Source organism: Macadamia integrifolia, unplaced genomic scaffold, assembly GCF_013358625.1.
Source record: "Macadamia integrifolia cultivar HAES 741 unplaced genomic scaffold, SCU_Mint_v3 scaffold1431, whole genome shotgun sequence".
NCBI classification, from domain to species: domain Eukaryota; kingdom Viridiplantae; phylum Streptophyta; class Magnoliopsida; order Proteales; family Proteaceae; genus Macadamia; species Macadamia integrifolia.
Window position 1 is genome coordinate 124,192 of NW_024868202.1, and position 13,699 is coordinate 137,890.

The 13,699-nt window shown below is 38.7% G+C and overlaps 2 protein-coding genes across 5 annotated transcripts; both read right to left on the bottom strand.

The window, feature by feature from the left end:
* Positions 1-770: 770 nt before the first annotated feature.
* On the bottom strand, positions 771-6,671 carry LOC122063709 (charged multivesicular body protein 7). Of its 2 annotated transcripts, XM_042627407.1 has the most exons (8): positions 5,790-6,671; positions 5,327-5,386; positions 3,720-3,890; positions 3,045-3,227; positions 2,425-2,555; positions 1,813-1,981; positions 1,613-1,742; positions 771-1,235 (listed from the first exon to the last, which is right to left on the bottom strand). In XM_042627407.1, the coding sequence occupies exons 1-8, from the start codon at positions 5,976-5,978 to the stop codon at positions 955-957; spliced, it is 1,314 nt and encodes a 437-aa protein (XP_042483341.1). In that variant the 5' UTR covers positions 5,979-6,671; the 3' UTR covers positions 771-954. The 2 variants fall into 2 exon arrangements, with proteins under 2 accessions (XP_042483341.1, XP_042483342.1); XM_042627408.1 differs by lacking the exon at positions 5,790-6,671 and having other exon boundaries at positions 5,296-5,386.
* A 2,019-nt stretch (positions 6,672-8,690) lies between these two features.
* LOC122063708 (titin-like) lies at positions 8,691-13,620 on the bottom strand. 3 transcript variants are annotated; one of them, XM_042627405.1, is made up of 3 exons: positions 13,419-13,618; positions 12,734-12,815; positions 8,691-12,148 (listed from the first exon to the last, which is right to left on the bottom strand). In XM_042627405.1, the coding sequence occupies exons 2-3, from the start codon at positions 12,761-12,763 to the stop codon at positions 9,008-9,010; spliced, it is 3,171 nt and encodes a 1,056-aa protein (XP_042483339.1). In that variant the 5' UTR covers positions 12,764-12,815; positions 13,419-13,618; the 3' UTR covers positions 8,691-9,007. The 3 variants fall into 3 exon arrangements, with proteins under 3 accessions (XP_042483339.1, XP_042483340.1, XP_042483337.1); XM_042627406.1 differs by lacking the exon at positions 13,419-13,618 and adding an exon at positions 12,909-13,291; XM_042627403.1 differs by lacking the exon at positions 12,734-12,815 and having other exon boundaries at positions 13,419-13,620.
* Positions 13,621-13,699: the final 79 nt, after the last annotated feature.

The window sequence follows — 13,699 nt, forward strand, 5'->3', positions numbered from 1 at the left end:
ACAAAAAAAAAATAAATAAAAGAAAAGAAAAGTATTGCAACTGTCCCATTTTCAGACCAATAATGTTAAACTGACAAATTAAAACATGAAAATACCATATTAACCTTATCTATATGAAAGAAATCAGATCCCCCTTCTGTCTCCTACAAAATAGCAAAGATTGTAAGAATCTACGAAAGATTTTATTTATAATTGAAGGATTTTGGTATCTCTTACCTCTTCTTTCTCTTAGAGAAAATCCAACAATTTTATTTATGATTGAAGGATTTTGGTATCTCTTACCTCTCCTCTCTTAGAGAAAATCCAACGAAGTAACCTGAAGCAGTGGCGGCCACCCCTATCTCTTTTTTTTTTTGTCTACCATCTAACCTACTGATCACCCATGTTCTGGTTTTCTATCTGAAATGAGGATAAAAACGATGCTTATTCTATGAATTTTACTCTAAAATCAATTGATTACTCTTGTTGATGGAGCATATCATTCTTTATTTGAAATCCTAACTTACATATCTATGCTAAATAAGCAAATCATTCTCCATTTATCATGAAATTATGTATGGGTATTGGTATTAAAGTAAATTTTTTTTCCAAATTTAAGGTTTTTTCCAATCTAGGGTTTCAAAATACGAATTAGAGTAAAATTATTCCAGTCTTAATTTATATTTTATTTTTTTCAATCTTCGATTCTGGAGTAGGTTTTTAACCAAATTGCAGAGTGTTCATCAGTGAAGAAAGCAACCAAAGGAAGATAAATCACAACTCAGGGGAAGTAATGGGAAGAAAGGAAGATTTGTAAATTAACCACTTATAAGGGTAATTTGACCATTTTAAATACAAAAATGACTAACTTTTCTGTGTCACACGCAAAAGGAAGGCAAGCAGGACCTCTGTGTGTGTGTTGCAGGCGGGGGGATCTACAAAATTCAAATAGTGAACTCAAGAATTTAAATGTAGCTAAGCTGGCTCGGGCTGTTGAATTGGTAGCTTGATGCTCACAGATTCAGCAGATTCCTGACTCTCTACTTGCCATTCAGAACCACCTGTAAGCTTGAGATCTGATAAGGCATTGCTTAACGATTCAGCAGCCTTTGCACCCTCTACTTCTGTTGGTAAGTACACAGAAGGTCCTGATCTCAGGTTTTGTGAGATTTCATCACCAAGTTCCAACTCTAGTTTCTTGAACTCCTCCTCAACATCACCATCTTCAATACCAGTGCTCTGGAGTGGATTTGATTCTGCAAGAGCCACATACCAAGATGACCACGGTTGAACCAATCCATACAGACAATGCATTTAACAAAATGAAATCTTCATATCTAGAGCTAGTCAAATTCTGATGAAGAACTCATCTAACAAGTCCACAAATGAAAATAATAGATCAGATTGTCAAAATATTTTTGCAGTTAGAATTTTTAATATTGGAAGATTGGATGGCCAGGACAGCCAGCATTTGCATCTTGTGTGCCCTTTCCATCCAAAGATCTTAATTCCATCCAACAGTCAAGAGTCAGCATTACATCTGCACTGTCATATAAACCTAACATTAAGTAGCCCATAGATTTCATTATTGAAAGAAATTCAGTGACTGCTCCGGAAGGAGTAAGAAAATTACCAAAAGCTTCTTCCACAAGCTTTTGTGAAGCAACACTGTTATCAAGCTCTTCTAGGCAAAGTTGGACATCTTCCACACTGACCACATTTTCCTTAATTGCATGAGCTCCAATTTGGATAGCTTCAGCAACCTGGCACCAGGAGACCATGGATGAACAGATTCAAAGCAACTGAAAATATTTATAGAAAACACATCATTACCTTCTTAGTGGATTCAGCATGTGCAATGATATTAAGTACTTCCTCCACCCGGTTGAGAAGGGCAGTGCACTTTTCTCTGCTTTCATACGACAATTTTAATTCCTTCGCATGCCTAAGTGCAACATCTTTGTTTCTGGTCCTCAGGGAAGCTAACGCTGATTTTCTTGACCTGCACAATGAACCAATCTATGAAACAAGGACACTCCCAATTCCCAGAAAAAGTAAGACCCATTTTCGAAAAAAGAGAACCTACAAATCTATAAAAGGATGGGTGGGTGTATTCATTGTTCTGCACCTATAGTTGATGATTGCTGAAAGGGGATGCACAAAGTGCACCACTCAGATGAACTTAACCTTCTCATAGGGCACCAGAGATGTATGGTGCAAAGCCCAATAAGCTGCATCATATGTTATATCATCCTACAATGTTGAAACTTTGTCCTACTTGTAATAATACAAAGGATCCATTTGGGTTATAGGCTCATTAAATCCTCAAATACACCACCCATCTGTGTTTTAGATCTGTTGGCCATAGAGCTTTTAAGTGCTCAAGTTGCCTCATGCAAGAATGTATGATGTCAGGAACAAGCATTATGTGCAAGTAATGCTTACATTTCACAACGATGGTCGATCACATCAAGTTGTTGCTGAAGCTTTTCTGTAGTCCAAATCAAGTGCAAAACATCACAATCAAGACTTGAGATGCTAGGAACTGTCCCTTGCCCAAGAGAAACTTTGATACCCTGTAAACAGTATATCTCAGCACTCAACATTGGCAATATAGCAGGATAAAGTAGTCTGTTCAATGCCAGTTCAGCATGTGAAAATCCCAAATAGCTATCTGGTTTGGTAGGCACCAAACATGGATGCAATAACCTGATCAGGAACCTGAATTTATATTAAAAAAAAATAATAATAATAAAATAAAATAAGAATTTGTTGACCAAGTCACTAACCCTGCTGATTCAAACCCATTCAGTCTATGACAAAAAACACCAGCTGAATGGTATGTTCCAATATTTTTCCTGTTGGCAAGTTTTTTGAAGCAGGTTCTCTACGATCATCCTTAGATACCCACCAACTTATTAAAATTGTCTGAGTTGACTTGACCAGTTCCCAGGGTTGACTTCCAAGAAGTATGAGTTTTAAGATTTCAATGGGAGTATTCAGATGGTTTGAGAATAAAACCTGCATGAAGGCTATTCAAATAAAATAGGAACTACATGCAGTACCTCAATGAAATCCTTCTTACTAATCGAGAAATACCGAGCTTTTCCACATCCTGACAAGTAACCCAAGATTACAGAAGCTTCATTGGATCCTTTACAAATCCTCTGGAACTTCCCCAGTGTAATAACACAGAAGGAAGACCAGTAGCTCTCAGACAAAAAACTTGCAACTTCTGCAGCTCTTTCCTACAAACCAGAGACAGATTTTAAGGAACAATGGGAAATAAATATAAATAGACTTGAAACAAGTGATGAAAAATAAAGCTTTGCTCCCAGCCATTTGGATTGGAACCTGGGCTTTGTGCATTTTAAGGCATTAACTGATGTGCCACATAGGGTGATAATATTATGTTTTATGTGAACAGTAAGCATGTGCACATCGGGCACGACCTCTACAGTCAAACCCAGAGTCTCTGATGGATGCCAACAATGACATCCTCTACGGCTGAAAATGAAATCATGATCATCTGATCAGATTAGATTTCACATAGATCACAAGGGTGAGATCCATAGGTTCGATTTCCTGGCATGTACTCCATGTGCATAGATATGCAATTACTAACATGAATTTTGTATAGAGCTTGTAATACCACATTCACATACAAAACAAGATTTTTTTTTTTGGGGGGGTGGGGGGGTTGGAGAAAATGATGGGGCATGCATACTCTTGGTACATGCCTGAAGGAGTGAAGTAAGAATGAACTGATCTTCTGAAGTAACTTGCAGTGGTGATGATTTTGATACACCTGTCAATCGCATAACTCTTTTAAACAACTGGGACAGGCGTCCACTAGTTGGATCTAGAAGATCCCCGCGGTGTATAATTTCACCAGATTTATGCATTTCAAGCTGGTGAAAAAATGAATAAGAAATGAGAAGAATAAACAACAAATTAATTAGAATTATTAAAAGATGTCCATGGGAAGCCATTAAGCCAAGACAACCAGTGATAATGAGATCAAACCAAAATAGTCCTAGGATATCCAAAATTATAAAGCAATGAATTTGGTTCTCTCTCTCTCTCTAATATGGTTTTCTTCATTACACAATTTCTATTAGTACGTTCCTTTAATTCCATTAAAGAAATAGAGTTATTGTCCAATTATATACAACTCATCCACATTACCATTATTAAAGATTTTTTGTTATTTTCACCATTACAAGTCATAAGCTGAAAAAAAAATGGAAAAAAGAAAATGCTTTCACTTAAGAATTTGTGGCAAGCTGATCACCTTGACATTTTAGGACATGTAGAGTATGAAGCAACATCTCCACAAAAAAATTTGTGATTCCCCAATCGGAAGCTAAAAAGAAGGTGAGAATGCAAGAACTCGACTATTTCCTTTGAGAACTTGCATGCGCATGCGTGGGCCGAGGAATAGCCATAATGCCACTTGAGGTGCACCAAAGATGCGGGTCACAAGTATGTTTGGTCCACAAGCATGTTGAGCTGCAAGATCTTGTGCTCTCAAGCTAGAAGCCTTGCTGGCAAATTGCCTAGACTATGGTTTGCTTGTGGGAAGCCAAGGTCCAACAAACATAGACTAATTGGATAATAAAGCATTGCAGCATGGGAGGTCCAATTACCTAGCCCAAAGGTTCAACAAACCTAGACCCAAAGATTTAATGAGGTTCACACACCAATGTGGTGTGCTATGTCCTCGGACGAAGAAGATGTTTCACTATGCAGAAGAGAGAGATTACACCCAAGCAACGGCGAGAAAACTCGCCATGAAACCCAAGCTCGAAAAACCCCCAAATTACAATGACTTGCCCAACAAGACGATAGTACATTATTTACTCTTCCAAGTCGCAGGTCGAACTGTCGAAGCGGGTCATTCTTCAAAACAGGTCAAGAATTCGAAACAAATATATATATATATATATATATCTTTTGGGTTGTAGAAGATATAATTGATAAATTGTATATTTGGAACTTGTAGGCGAGCCATTGTGTGGGACACTAGTGAAAGAATCAAGGAATAGAAGTGACAGTCCAACCTTGTGATAATATGAAGAACCACCATCAATACCACAACCATCATGAGAAAAATATACAAAATAGACTTCTGGAAGAACCAATAAATTCAGCCAAAAAAAAATGAGTGAGGGATATCATGGAAGATGGAAATTTGGATAATATTCAATGGAAAGTTTTCTGTAGACGATGAAAAAACAGACCGACCCCTTATAAGAAAAATAGAGAGAAAAGATTGAGCATAACAACAAAAAGTGGATCCGAACAGAAGCTCACCAATTTTTATCCAAAAAAAACAGAAGCTCACCAATACATGCTCGAGGCATAAGGGTGTCAATCCTCCACGATTGAACCAGTTGTACATGACCTGGAGAAGAACAGAACCCAATTGTTAAGGAGGTTGATGCACGAACCAGATGGACAAAATAGGCTCTCTTCTTTCCTTATGAGCGACAAAAATATACTTTCACACTGAACAACGAGCTGGTAAGGTTGGCAAGGTTGACAGTGAAATCATTCAACAAAAAATTTGGTTTTCAAGTCGCCGATGGATAACTCATTTTATCTAGTTGGAGAACCCAATTGCCAAACCCTAGACACTGATATTAGAAAGAGGACCGTAAATAGTCGTGAATATATCAAAGACGAAACAAAAAGACTTCTTGATTCATTCATACACCCTTTTTTTTTTCTGTGATGGGAAAGATGAAAGAGGCCGGGGTTTGGGGGGTGGGGGGAATGTATGGAAACAGAAGGAAGCAGATACACACCTGGGATGGTTGGATGATGAAGACGCCGAGATGGCGAGCAACTTTGAGAATCAAATCCTTCCAGAAAAGGAGTCTGGGTTCCCAATCGGGCCTCTGTCCGCTGAAGGCCTTGAATCGGGCCGTTGCAAGGACTTCATCGTCCCAATCGGGCACTTCTCGTCTAATGAATTCGGCCACCGAAGAAGTCATGCGCACAGGAAAAAGGAATTACCTACCTTACCTACAGCTGATAGATTCGGGATTTCAGAATTCACGCTTCTTTCTTCCACAAGTAATCATCGTACATACAGTTTTCCACTATTATATTATAGATTCGAGTTCGTTGCTTTGGCCACTTCTGTTAGTTAACATCATCCCTATGTAATTTGTATAAGCAAGGGTTGTGGTTCATGGGAGACTCTTAGTAGTCAGTGACGACACCCTAGGGGCTACGGCGGGGAAGAATCACCACATCGTCGGCGCCAACTGATGATACCCTAGGGCTCATGAACAATTGAAGGTTTTGTTTTTTCTTGTATGAAAAATGAACAATTGAAGGTGGTGGGTGCACCTATTTATGAGAGAGTATATCGAATTTCTCTCTGAAATTTGAGATTTGAAATTGGAAATTGGTTAGTTCACATCATTCCTTCGACTACCACATATAAACAATTTATAAGAGTATTGCTAAAATCAATCAATCAAAAATGAGAATAATTTTCCAAACCAAATTTAATGCCAACAAGCATTGATTCAACTTTGGTGTCTGTCCTCAACATAGACAAAGCTACAGTGCTCCTTTTCTCCTAATAAGAACCTTACTTGATCACAGCTACTATGCATGCACCAGATAATCATATAGCACTATACCAAAAAAAAAAAGATAAATCATATAGCACAACGATGAGAACTCAAAAAACTCTCAGTTTAGTCGAACCCATTAATCCAATAAGACATGACCACAAGCACAACGATTAGTTATTATTCTAGTTTCGGTTTCACAGACTGATAACTAAACTAATACAGTCCATGAAATCCGAATCAAAACCGATATCTATCAGTCTAGTCGATTTCAGACCCATACCAGTTTCTCTTATCAATTAATTATCGCTCCAGTGTCAATTTTAGGGTAGTTTTAGTCACTCTAATTGGTTCAGACTGAGATCAAAAGATAATTTTTTTTTATTTATCTGTTACACGGGTTAGGTGTGGTTGCATATTATCGAAGTTTACTTTTTAATTTGAACCATAAAAGTAGAGTTGGAATAAGTTCAGTCTTTTCAGTTCAGCCTCTTTTGACTGAGACGGGATCAAGTTCACGTATTAGAACAATCTTGTATAATCCTGGTCCATAGATTTGAAATTCACTTTCTCTCTTTATTTAATAGATTTCAAATCCACGGAGTAAGAACGTACGAGATTATTCTCGTACCTAAACCTGATCCGGAGCTTTGACACCACTATATATTATCAATATAATATAATCCTCGTACGAGTCTTTCCAATGACCTGATGTCATAGTAGGAACCAATCAAGAGAGACACGCATGCATTCAATCAAGGGGTAAGGTGATCTTTTCGCCACCCCCATCTTGGCAACCAAATAGCAATCTTTGTCCCATAAATTTAACAAAAAAATTGTTGAATCTTATCGGCTTGTTATTGATTTAAGTCCATTAGATCGCTTTCAAACAGTCTTACTGGTCCCTCTGGTAAAATGAACCAATCAATATTTAATATTTGGTTAAAAGCTCAGCAACTGCTGGGGTGTCGGCCTAAGTCTCTCCCTAGTCCCTCCCTCCCCTTTGGAAACGCAAAAAAAATCCTCAACTGCTGCGGGTGCCGCCATGCGGCAAGGATTTGATGGTCAGCATGACATCGGGATGTATGTCAATGTCATTTAGGCCGTCGGATCCTCACCGCACAGCCACACCCACGGCAGATGATGAAAGTCCTTGGAAATGACCCTATTCCTCTTCCATCTCAATCCCATTGGTTGAGCCGCTAAGTTAAAAAGCTCCTCCCATATTTAATATCAAAATCAAAACTAGAGTAATAAGGAAATCAGTCAATCTGGTTGTGTAGTTCGGTAGGCTTTTGATTCGGCCTCCAAATTGAGGCACTTAAAAGACCTTGGACAAAGCCAGCAGCCAGTGAAACTGCTAGACCCTATCCCTTTTTAGTTTAACGACATGCATGTTAGAGGTTAGAACCGCTGACTTAGGGAACAAACCATCCAGCTAGCCCAATTGACTTAGATGTGTGGACTTATATATATATATATATATATAGCAATGGGAAATCAGACCATTTTTATACTTTATATTATACTATACATAGATATTTTCTTAATCTTACTTACTTGCCTTCTTAGTATAATATATCTTTTTTAATGAATGTCATTCTCTCTCTCTCTCTCTCCCCTAACATAAAATGACCTCCCTGAAATGACCTCCCTGCCTGCTTATATCTGAAACTTTTACGTATTAGATGCACTTCCCTATACCGTTTGCTGAAATAACTCTCTGCCCATTTCATGCTGTTTGCTCAAAAAACCCTCTACACATTTCTAAATTATTCTGTATCATATCTGATAATCTGATAACCACATAGAAGTCTACTTCACCACAAAGCCAAAACAATACCCATATTGTGCTAAAAAAAAGAAATAATCAGAGTCACCAGACCACACACCACGTCAGACCCATTAATTATGTAATATGGTATACAATATGATCACCAAAATCCTTGCTGACAACCGTTGATGCCCTCTCGTACATGTGAACATAAGGTCATTCCGAATTCTTGGTTTATTCTGGAAGAGTCAATAGTCTCTCATCATATATCAGGTAGGATATTTGAGCATGTTCCAAAAGAAGCTTCTGTAGTTGGGATAAAGCATACCACAAATGAAAATTTTACATGGTAAAAGAATAATATTAATCATTAATCACAAATATACAATACAAAATACATACATCGATCAACAGACCAATTGAGAATTATATGATGTATCACAAAAGCCATAAGCACTCACCAAAAAAAAAAAGGGGAAAAAACCAACAAATTAATACAAGCAAAACACAGAATCCTGAGCTAATTCATGGCCCTTACCTTCTATACATGCCGACCTGCCTTCCAACAGAAGAACCTGACATTTACAGCATCTATAACAGAACAATCACAAGCACAAAACACGTTGGCAATCCAAATAGAAACTTCCCTTTTGTCTTTGCCCCATCATTTAGTTTGTACGTCACCCTTGGATTCAGAAGAGAGTGGTTTTGAACTTGGAGACTTCCCAATGATTGCTTTCTTGACCTTCACAATTGACTGCTTCACCTTTGATATAATGTTATTAGAATGTTTTTGAGAGGGCTTGGCCGGAGCTTCTTGTTTAGGAGGGTCCTGATCTGTTTTTGAATTATCCATAAGTTTGGATAATTCCACATTTGGAGCACCAGATTTTGCACTCTCATCCACTGCTACTCCATCCAGATTATGTACACAAGACTGTACAGCTTCCTCCACCTTCCCTTCTAAGTCTGACTCCTTGGACTCTGAAGTGGGTTCCTCAACAAAATTACTAGTTTCAACCACATCCACTTTACCCTTCAAATCTGGTGTATCAACTTTGGCATCATGCTCTTTCTTCTCTTGAGTGGTTATTTCAGCATCTTTAGAAGCACTCTGCTCATTGGAATATTTTTCAGTAACTTCAGTAGCTGTATAGGAGCCACCCACATCCTTGGTTTCTGTTGGCTCAGGTAGCATCAACTGCTCTTTCTTGATACCATTTTCTTCATTCTCATCAATTTTCACATCCTTTGCTTCCTTTTCTTCAATGGTTTCTGTTTTCTCAGGTTGAGTCAGCTCCTCTATTTTCACATCATTGTCTTTGCCCTCTTCCATGTTCACAACTTTCTCTTCTTTCTTTGCTTCAATATCCCCCACGTGCACAGCTGCCTTCTCCTCCTCTACCCCAACTTCTTTCTTGGTATCATCCACATTGACATTTTCTGCATCAGGAGTGACAGGTTTTATTCCACCTTCTTTCAGACCAGATTCTGCTCCCTGACTAGCAGAAGCAACTGATTCAGATGGCTTGATATCCTCCTCGACTATATCAGTCAAATCATCTTTTGGGATGTCACTGTCCAAGCTCTCCTTGGGATCAATCATCTCAGATTTCTTCTCAACTTCTTGAGCCTTTTCTTGTGGTTTTCCTCCCATCTCAACAACTGGCTCTGACTTTTCTAGTGTTTCAGGTTCCACTACAGAAGCTTCTTCCTTCAAGGACTCCTCTTCCTGGGTCACTCCATCTTTTCCGCTATCGTTATCAATGCTTTCCCTAGGCTTAAGCATCTCATATTTCTCCTCAACTTCTTCAGCTTCTCGGGGTTTTCCTCCCACGGCCTTTTCTTCCATTTTAGGTCCCACAACGGAAATTTCTCCCTCCAAGGACTCATCAGCTTTGGTCCCTGCATCAGTGGTGACATCTTTATCCACATCCACATTAGGCTCAAGTGTCATATATTTTTCCTCAGCTTCTTCAGACTCTTCTGGTGGTTTCACTTTAACTTCCACAACTGATTCTGGTTTTTCTACCACTTTAGGCTCTTCCACAGAAACTTCTTCTGGCTTTTTTCCCACTTCAGGTTCTGAATCATTTGTAGGAGATTCCAAGAGTTCCACGGGTTTGTGTAAGGATTCAATTGATGATTCAGTAACATCAGGTACTTTTGATGATTCCTCCGGTTCTTTTCCAACAGCCTCAACAATAGATTCAGGAAAAGAGAATATATCAACTTCTTGGGGTTTTCCTCCTGCCTCAACAACTGGTTTTAGCTTTTCTTCCATTTTAGATCCCATAACCGAAACTTCTCCCTCCAAGGACTCGTCAGCTTTGGTCCCTGCATCAGCGGTAATATCTTTATCTACGCTCTCGTGAGGCTCAAGCATCAGATATTTTTCCTCAACTTCTTCAAACTGTTTTTGTAGTTTCACTTCAACTTCCGCAACTGATTCTTGTTTTTCTAGTGTATTAAGCTCCTCCACAAAAACTTCTGCTGGCTTTTTTCCCACTTTTGGTTCTGAATCATTTGTAGGAGATTCCAAGAGTTCCACTGGTTTGTGTAAGGATTCAATTGATGATTCAGTAATATCAGGTATTTTTGATGATTCCTCCGGATCTTTTCCAACAGCCTCAACAATAGAATCAGGAAAAGAGGATATATCAACTTCTTGGGGTTTCCCCCCCGCCTCAACAACTGGTTTTAGCTTTTCTTCCATTTTAGATCCCATAACCAAAACTTCTCCCTCCAAGGACTCGTCAGCTTTGGTCCCTGCATCAGCGGTAATATCTTTATCTACGCTCTCGTGAGGCTCAAGCATCAGATATTTTTCCTCAACTTCTTCAAACTGTTTTTGTAGTTTCACTTCAACTTCCGCAACTGATTCTTGTTTTTCTAGTGTATTAAGCTCCTCCACAAAAACTTCTGCTGGCTTTTTTCCCACTTTTGGTTCTGAATCATTCGTAGGAGATTCCAAGAGTTCCACTGGTTTGTGTAAGGATTCAATTGATGATTCAGTAATATCAGGTATTTTTGATGATTCCTCCGGATCTTTTCCAACAGCCTCAACAATAGAATCAGGAAAAGAGGATATATCAACTTCTTGGGGTTTCCCCCCCGCCTCAACAACTGGTTTTAGCTTTTCTTCCATTTTAGATCCCATAACCAAAACTTCTCCCTCCAAGGACTCGTCAGCTTTGGTCCCTGAATCAGTGGTGATATCTTTATCCACGCTCTCGTTAGGCTCAAGCGTCAGATATATTTCCTCAACTTCTTCAAACTGTTCTTGTGGTTTCACTTCAACTTCCGCAACTGATTCTGGTTTTTCTACCGTATTAAGCTCCTCAACAAAAACTTCTTCTGGCTTTTTTCCCACTTCAGGTTCTGAATCTTTTGTAGGAGATTCCAAGAGTTCCACTGGTTTGTCTAAGGCTTCAATTGATGATTCAGTAACATCTGGTGTTTTTGATGATTCCTCTGCTTCTTTCACAACAGCCTCAACTACAGAATCAGGAACAGAGGATATATCTAGTTTTGAATCAGGACTTGCTCCCAATTGTGAACCATCTGTAACTAGAACATACAAATCAGGGGTCTCATCAAACTTTTCAACATTTTCAGCCTCTGCATTTGCAGGAGTCACAATCTGTGTATTTTCCACTTCTTTTGATTCAGTAGGTGCCTTGACACTTGCAGATTCCTCAGCTTTGGCCTTTTCTTCTCCTTCAATCACATTATTTTCCTTGGATGGAGAAATACCCCCTTGTTCAATGGTCTTTAGTTCTTCATTTCCCTTCTTCTCAACTTGCTGCAATAATTTGAATCCATTAGCAATAGTCAAGAATGAATAAGAAATAATCATACACATTAAAAAGACCGGAAGAATGATTTGAAAGAAAGGGTAAGAAAGAGGGTTTACATATAAATTGAAAGATGTGTGTATCAAGCACAGATGAAAGCAAGGATTTATTTTTTTTTTTTTTAATCAGAAACAGAATATCTATTTTGTGAGAGAGAGATAACTGGAGGGTTCTACCTTCTATCCATTTCTCAACCAAATTTCAAAGAGCATGCCCATGACCCAGGATTAAAACAAAAGAGATACCCACATGAGTAATATTGGGCCCTGATGTATTTCATCGCATTTCATAATTCAAAAACACAGAAAACATGGTTGATTGAGACTTCTACTAGGCTAGATGATGGAGAAGAAAACCAGATGAAAGGAGCAGCAATTAAATCTCCAATGGATTTTCCAAATAATTTTGTAAGCTTTTCCAAGTTTTGCATTTCTTTCGCATTTGAAGCTCATGATACCATTTTGTTTCTGGTTCTTGTGCATACAAGCAACTACATGATGTATTTTGGAAGAAGGGAGCGGTGGGTACTCTACATATGAATGGAAAATGAAACTTTTGATCATGCTCACTCATGAAACACTACCCTGAATACAGAAACCAGATGATCCTGAATTCCTGAAACCAATATAAACAAAAAATTTAGTCTTAAAAAGGTTCTAGACAACTGTAAAATGGTCACAGGGTTAAAAACAATTAAACAAGATAAACCTTATTTTCCATGTTCTCTCTGAGAGCTCCAGATTTTTCTGGTGAAAATGCTTTAAATAAAAAGAGGGGTGGGGGGGAATAAATTAGCCGCAGCTCTACCAGCTGCGCTTGGATCTCTTATCAGTTAACAAGTAGGTAATGGGCTATAAACGTTTTGCTTCTTCTTCTTTTTTCCCCTCCCCACCGGAAAGCAAATTCGCACTGGGTAAAGAGCTAAAGTTCCTTGTTGGTGACAATAAAGAGCATAAAAAGAAGAAAGGTTTGCAAAGGACTTCAGCCCATGAACTGTTGGTGAAAACTAGACCAAAAGTGATCAAATGGATAGAATCATAAACCACGAGAGTGAAACAAATAAATTTTGAACATTTTCCTTATCTTATCAACCCCAAACTCGTAGTGTCTCTCTCTTGGACGAATTCTAATACCCGATTGTGTAACTTCGACCAAACGCATAGTAGTTTGCCGAAAAAAGAAAACCAAATGCATAGTAGTGAAAAAAAAGTTAATTACCTCATCAGAACTGTGATCTGAGATGACACCGTCGCTAGCCATGAGAGAGAGAGAGAGAGAGAGAGAGAGAACAATCCTATTAAAGTTGAGCTCGGGAGAGAAAAAAGCTAAGATATTAAATGAGTGAGCACGGACTCGCGACGAGAAAGGAAGTTCAGCAGACGGAGCGCAAATGGGAAAGTCAGAAAACAGAAAGGTCACATTACTCACATGAGCTAGTATGAGTTTTGAGTGTTTTAAACACCACACCCCCACTCCCCACCACCACCCCCGCCCCCCCC

Bases quoted from the DNA above. Each gene is read 5' to 3' on its own strand.
- LOC122063708 (XM_042627403.1), bottom strand. From the start codon at position 13,460: ATGGCTAGCGACGGTGTCATCTCAGATCACAGTTCTGATGAG. The intron at 12,149-13,418 runs GTAATTAACTTT...AAATTATTGCAG, and splicing joins CAGATCACAGTTCTGATGAG to CAAGTTGAGAAGAAGGGAAA.
- LOC122063709 (XM_042627407.1), bottom strand. From the start codon at position 5,978: ATGACTTCTTCGGTGGCCGAATTCATTAGACGAGAAGTGCCCGATTGG. The intron at 5,387-5,789 runs GTGTGTATCTGC...GTTCTTCTCCAG, and splicing joins TCATCATCCAACCATCCCAG to GTCATGTACAACTGGTTCAA. The intron at 3,891-5,326 runs GTGAGCTTCTGT...TTTTTTCACCAG, and splicing joins TATGCCTCGAGCATGTATTG to CTTGAAATGCATAAATCTGG.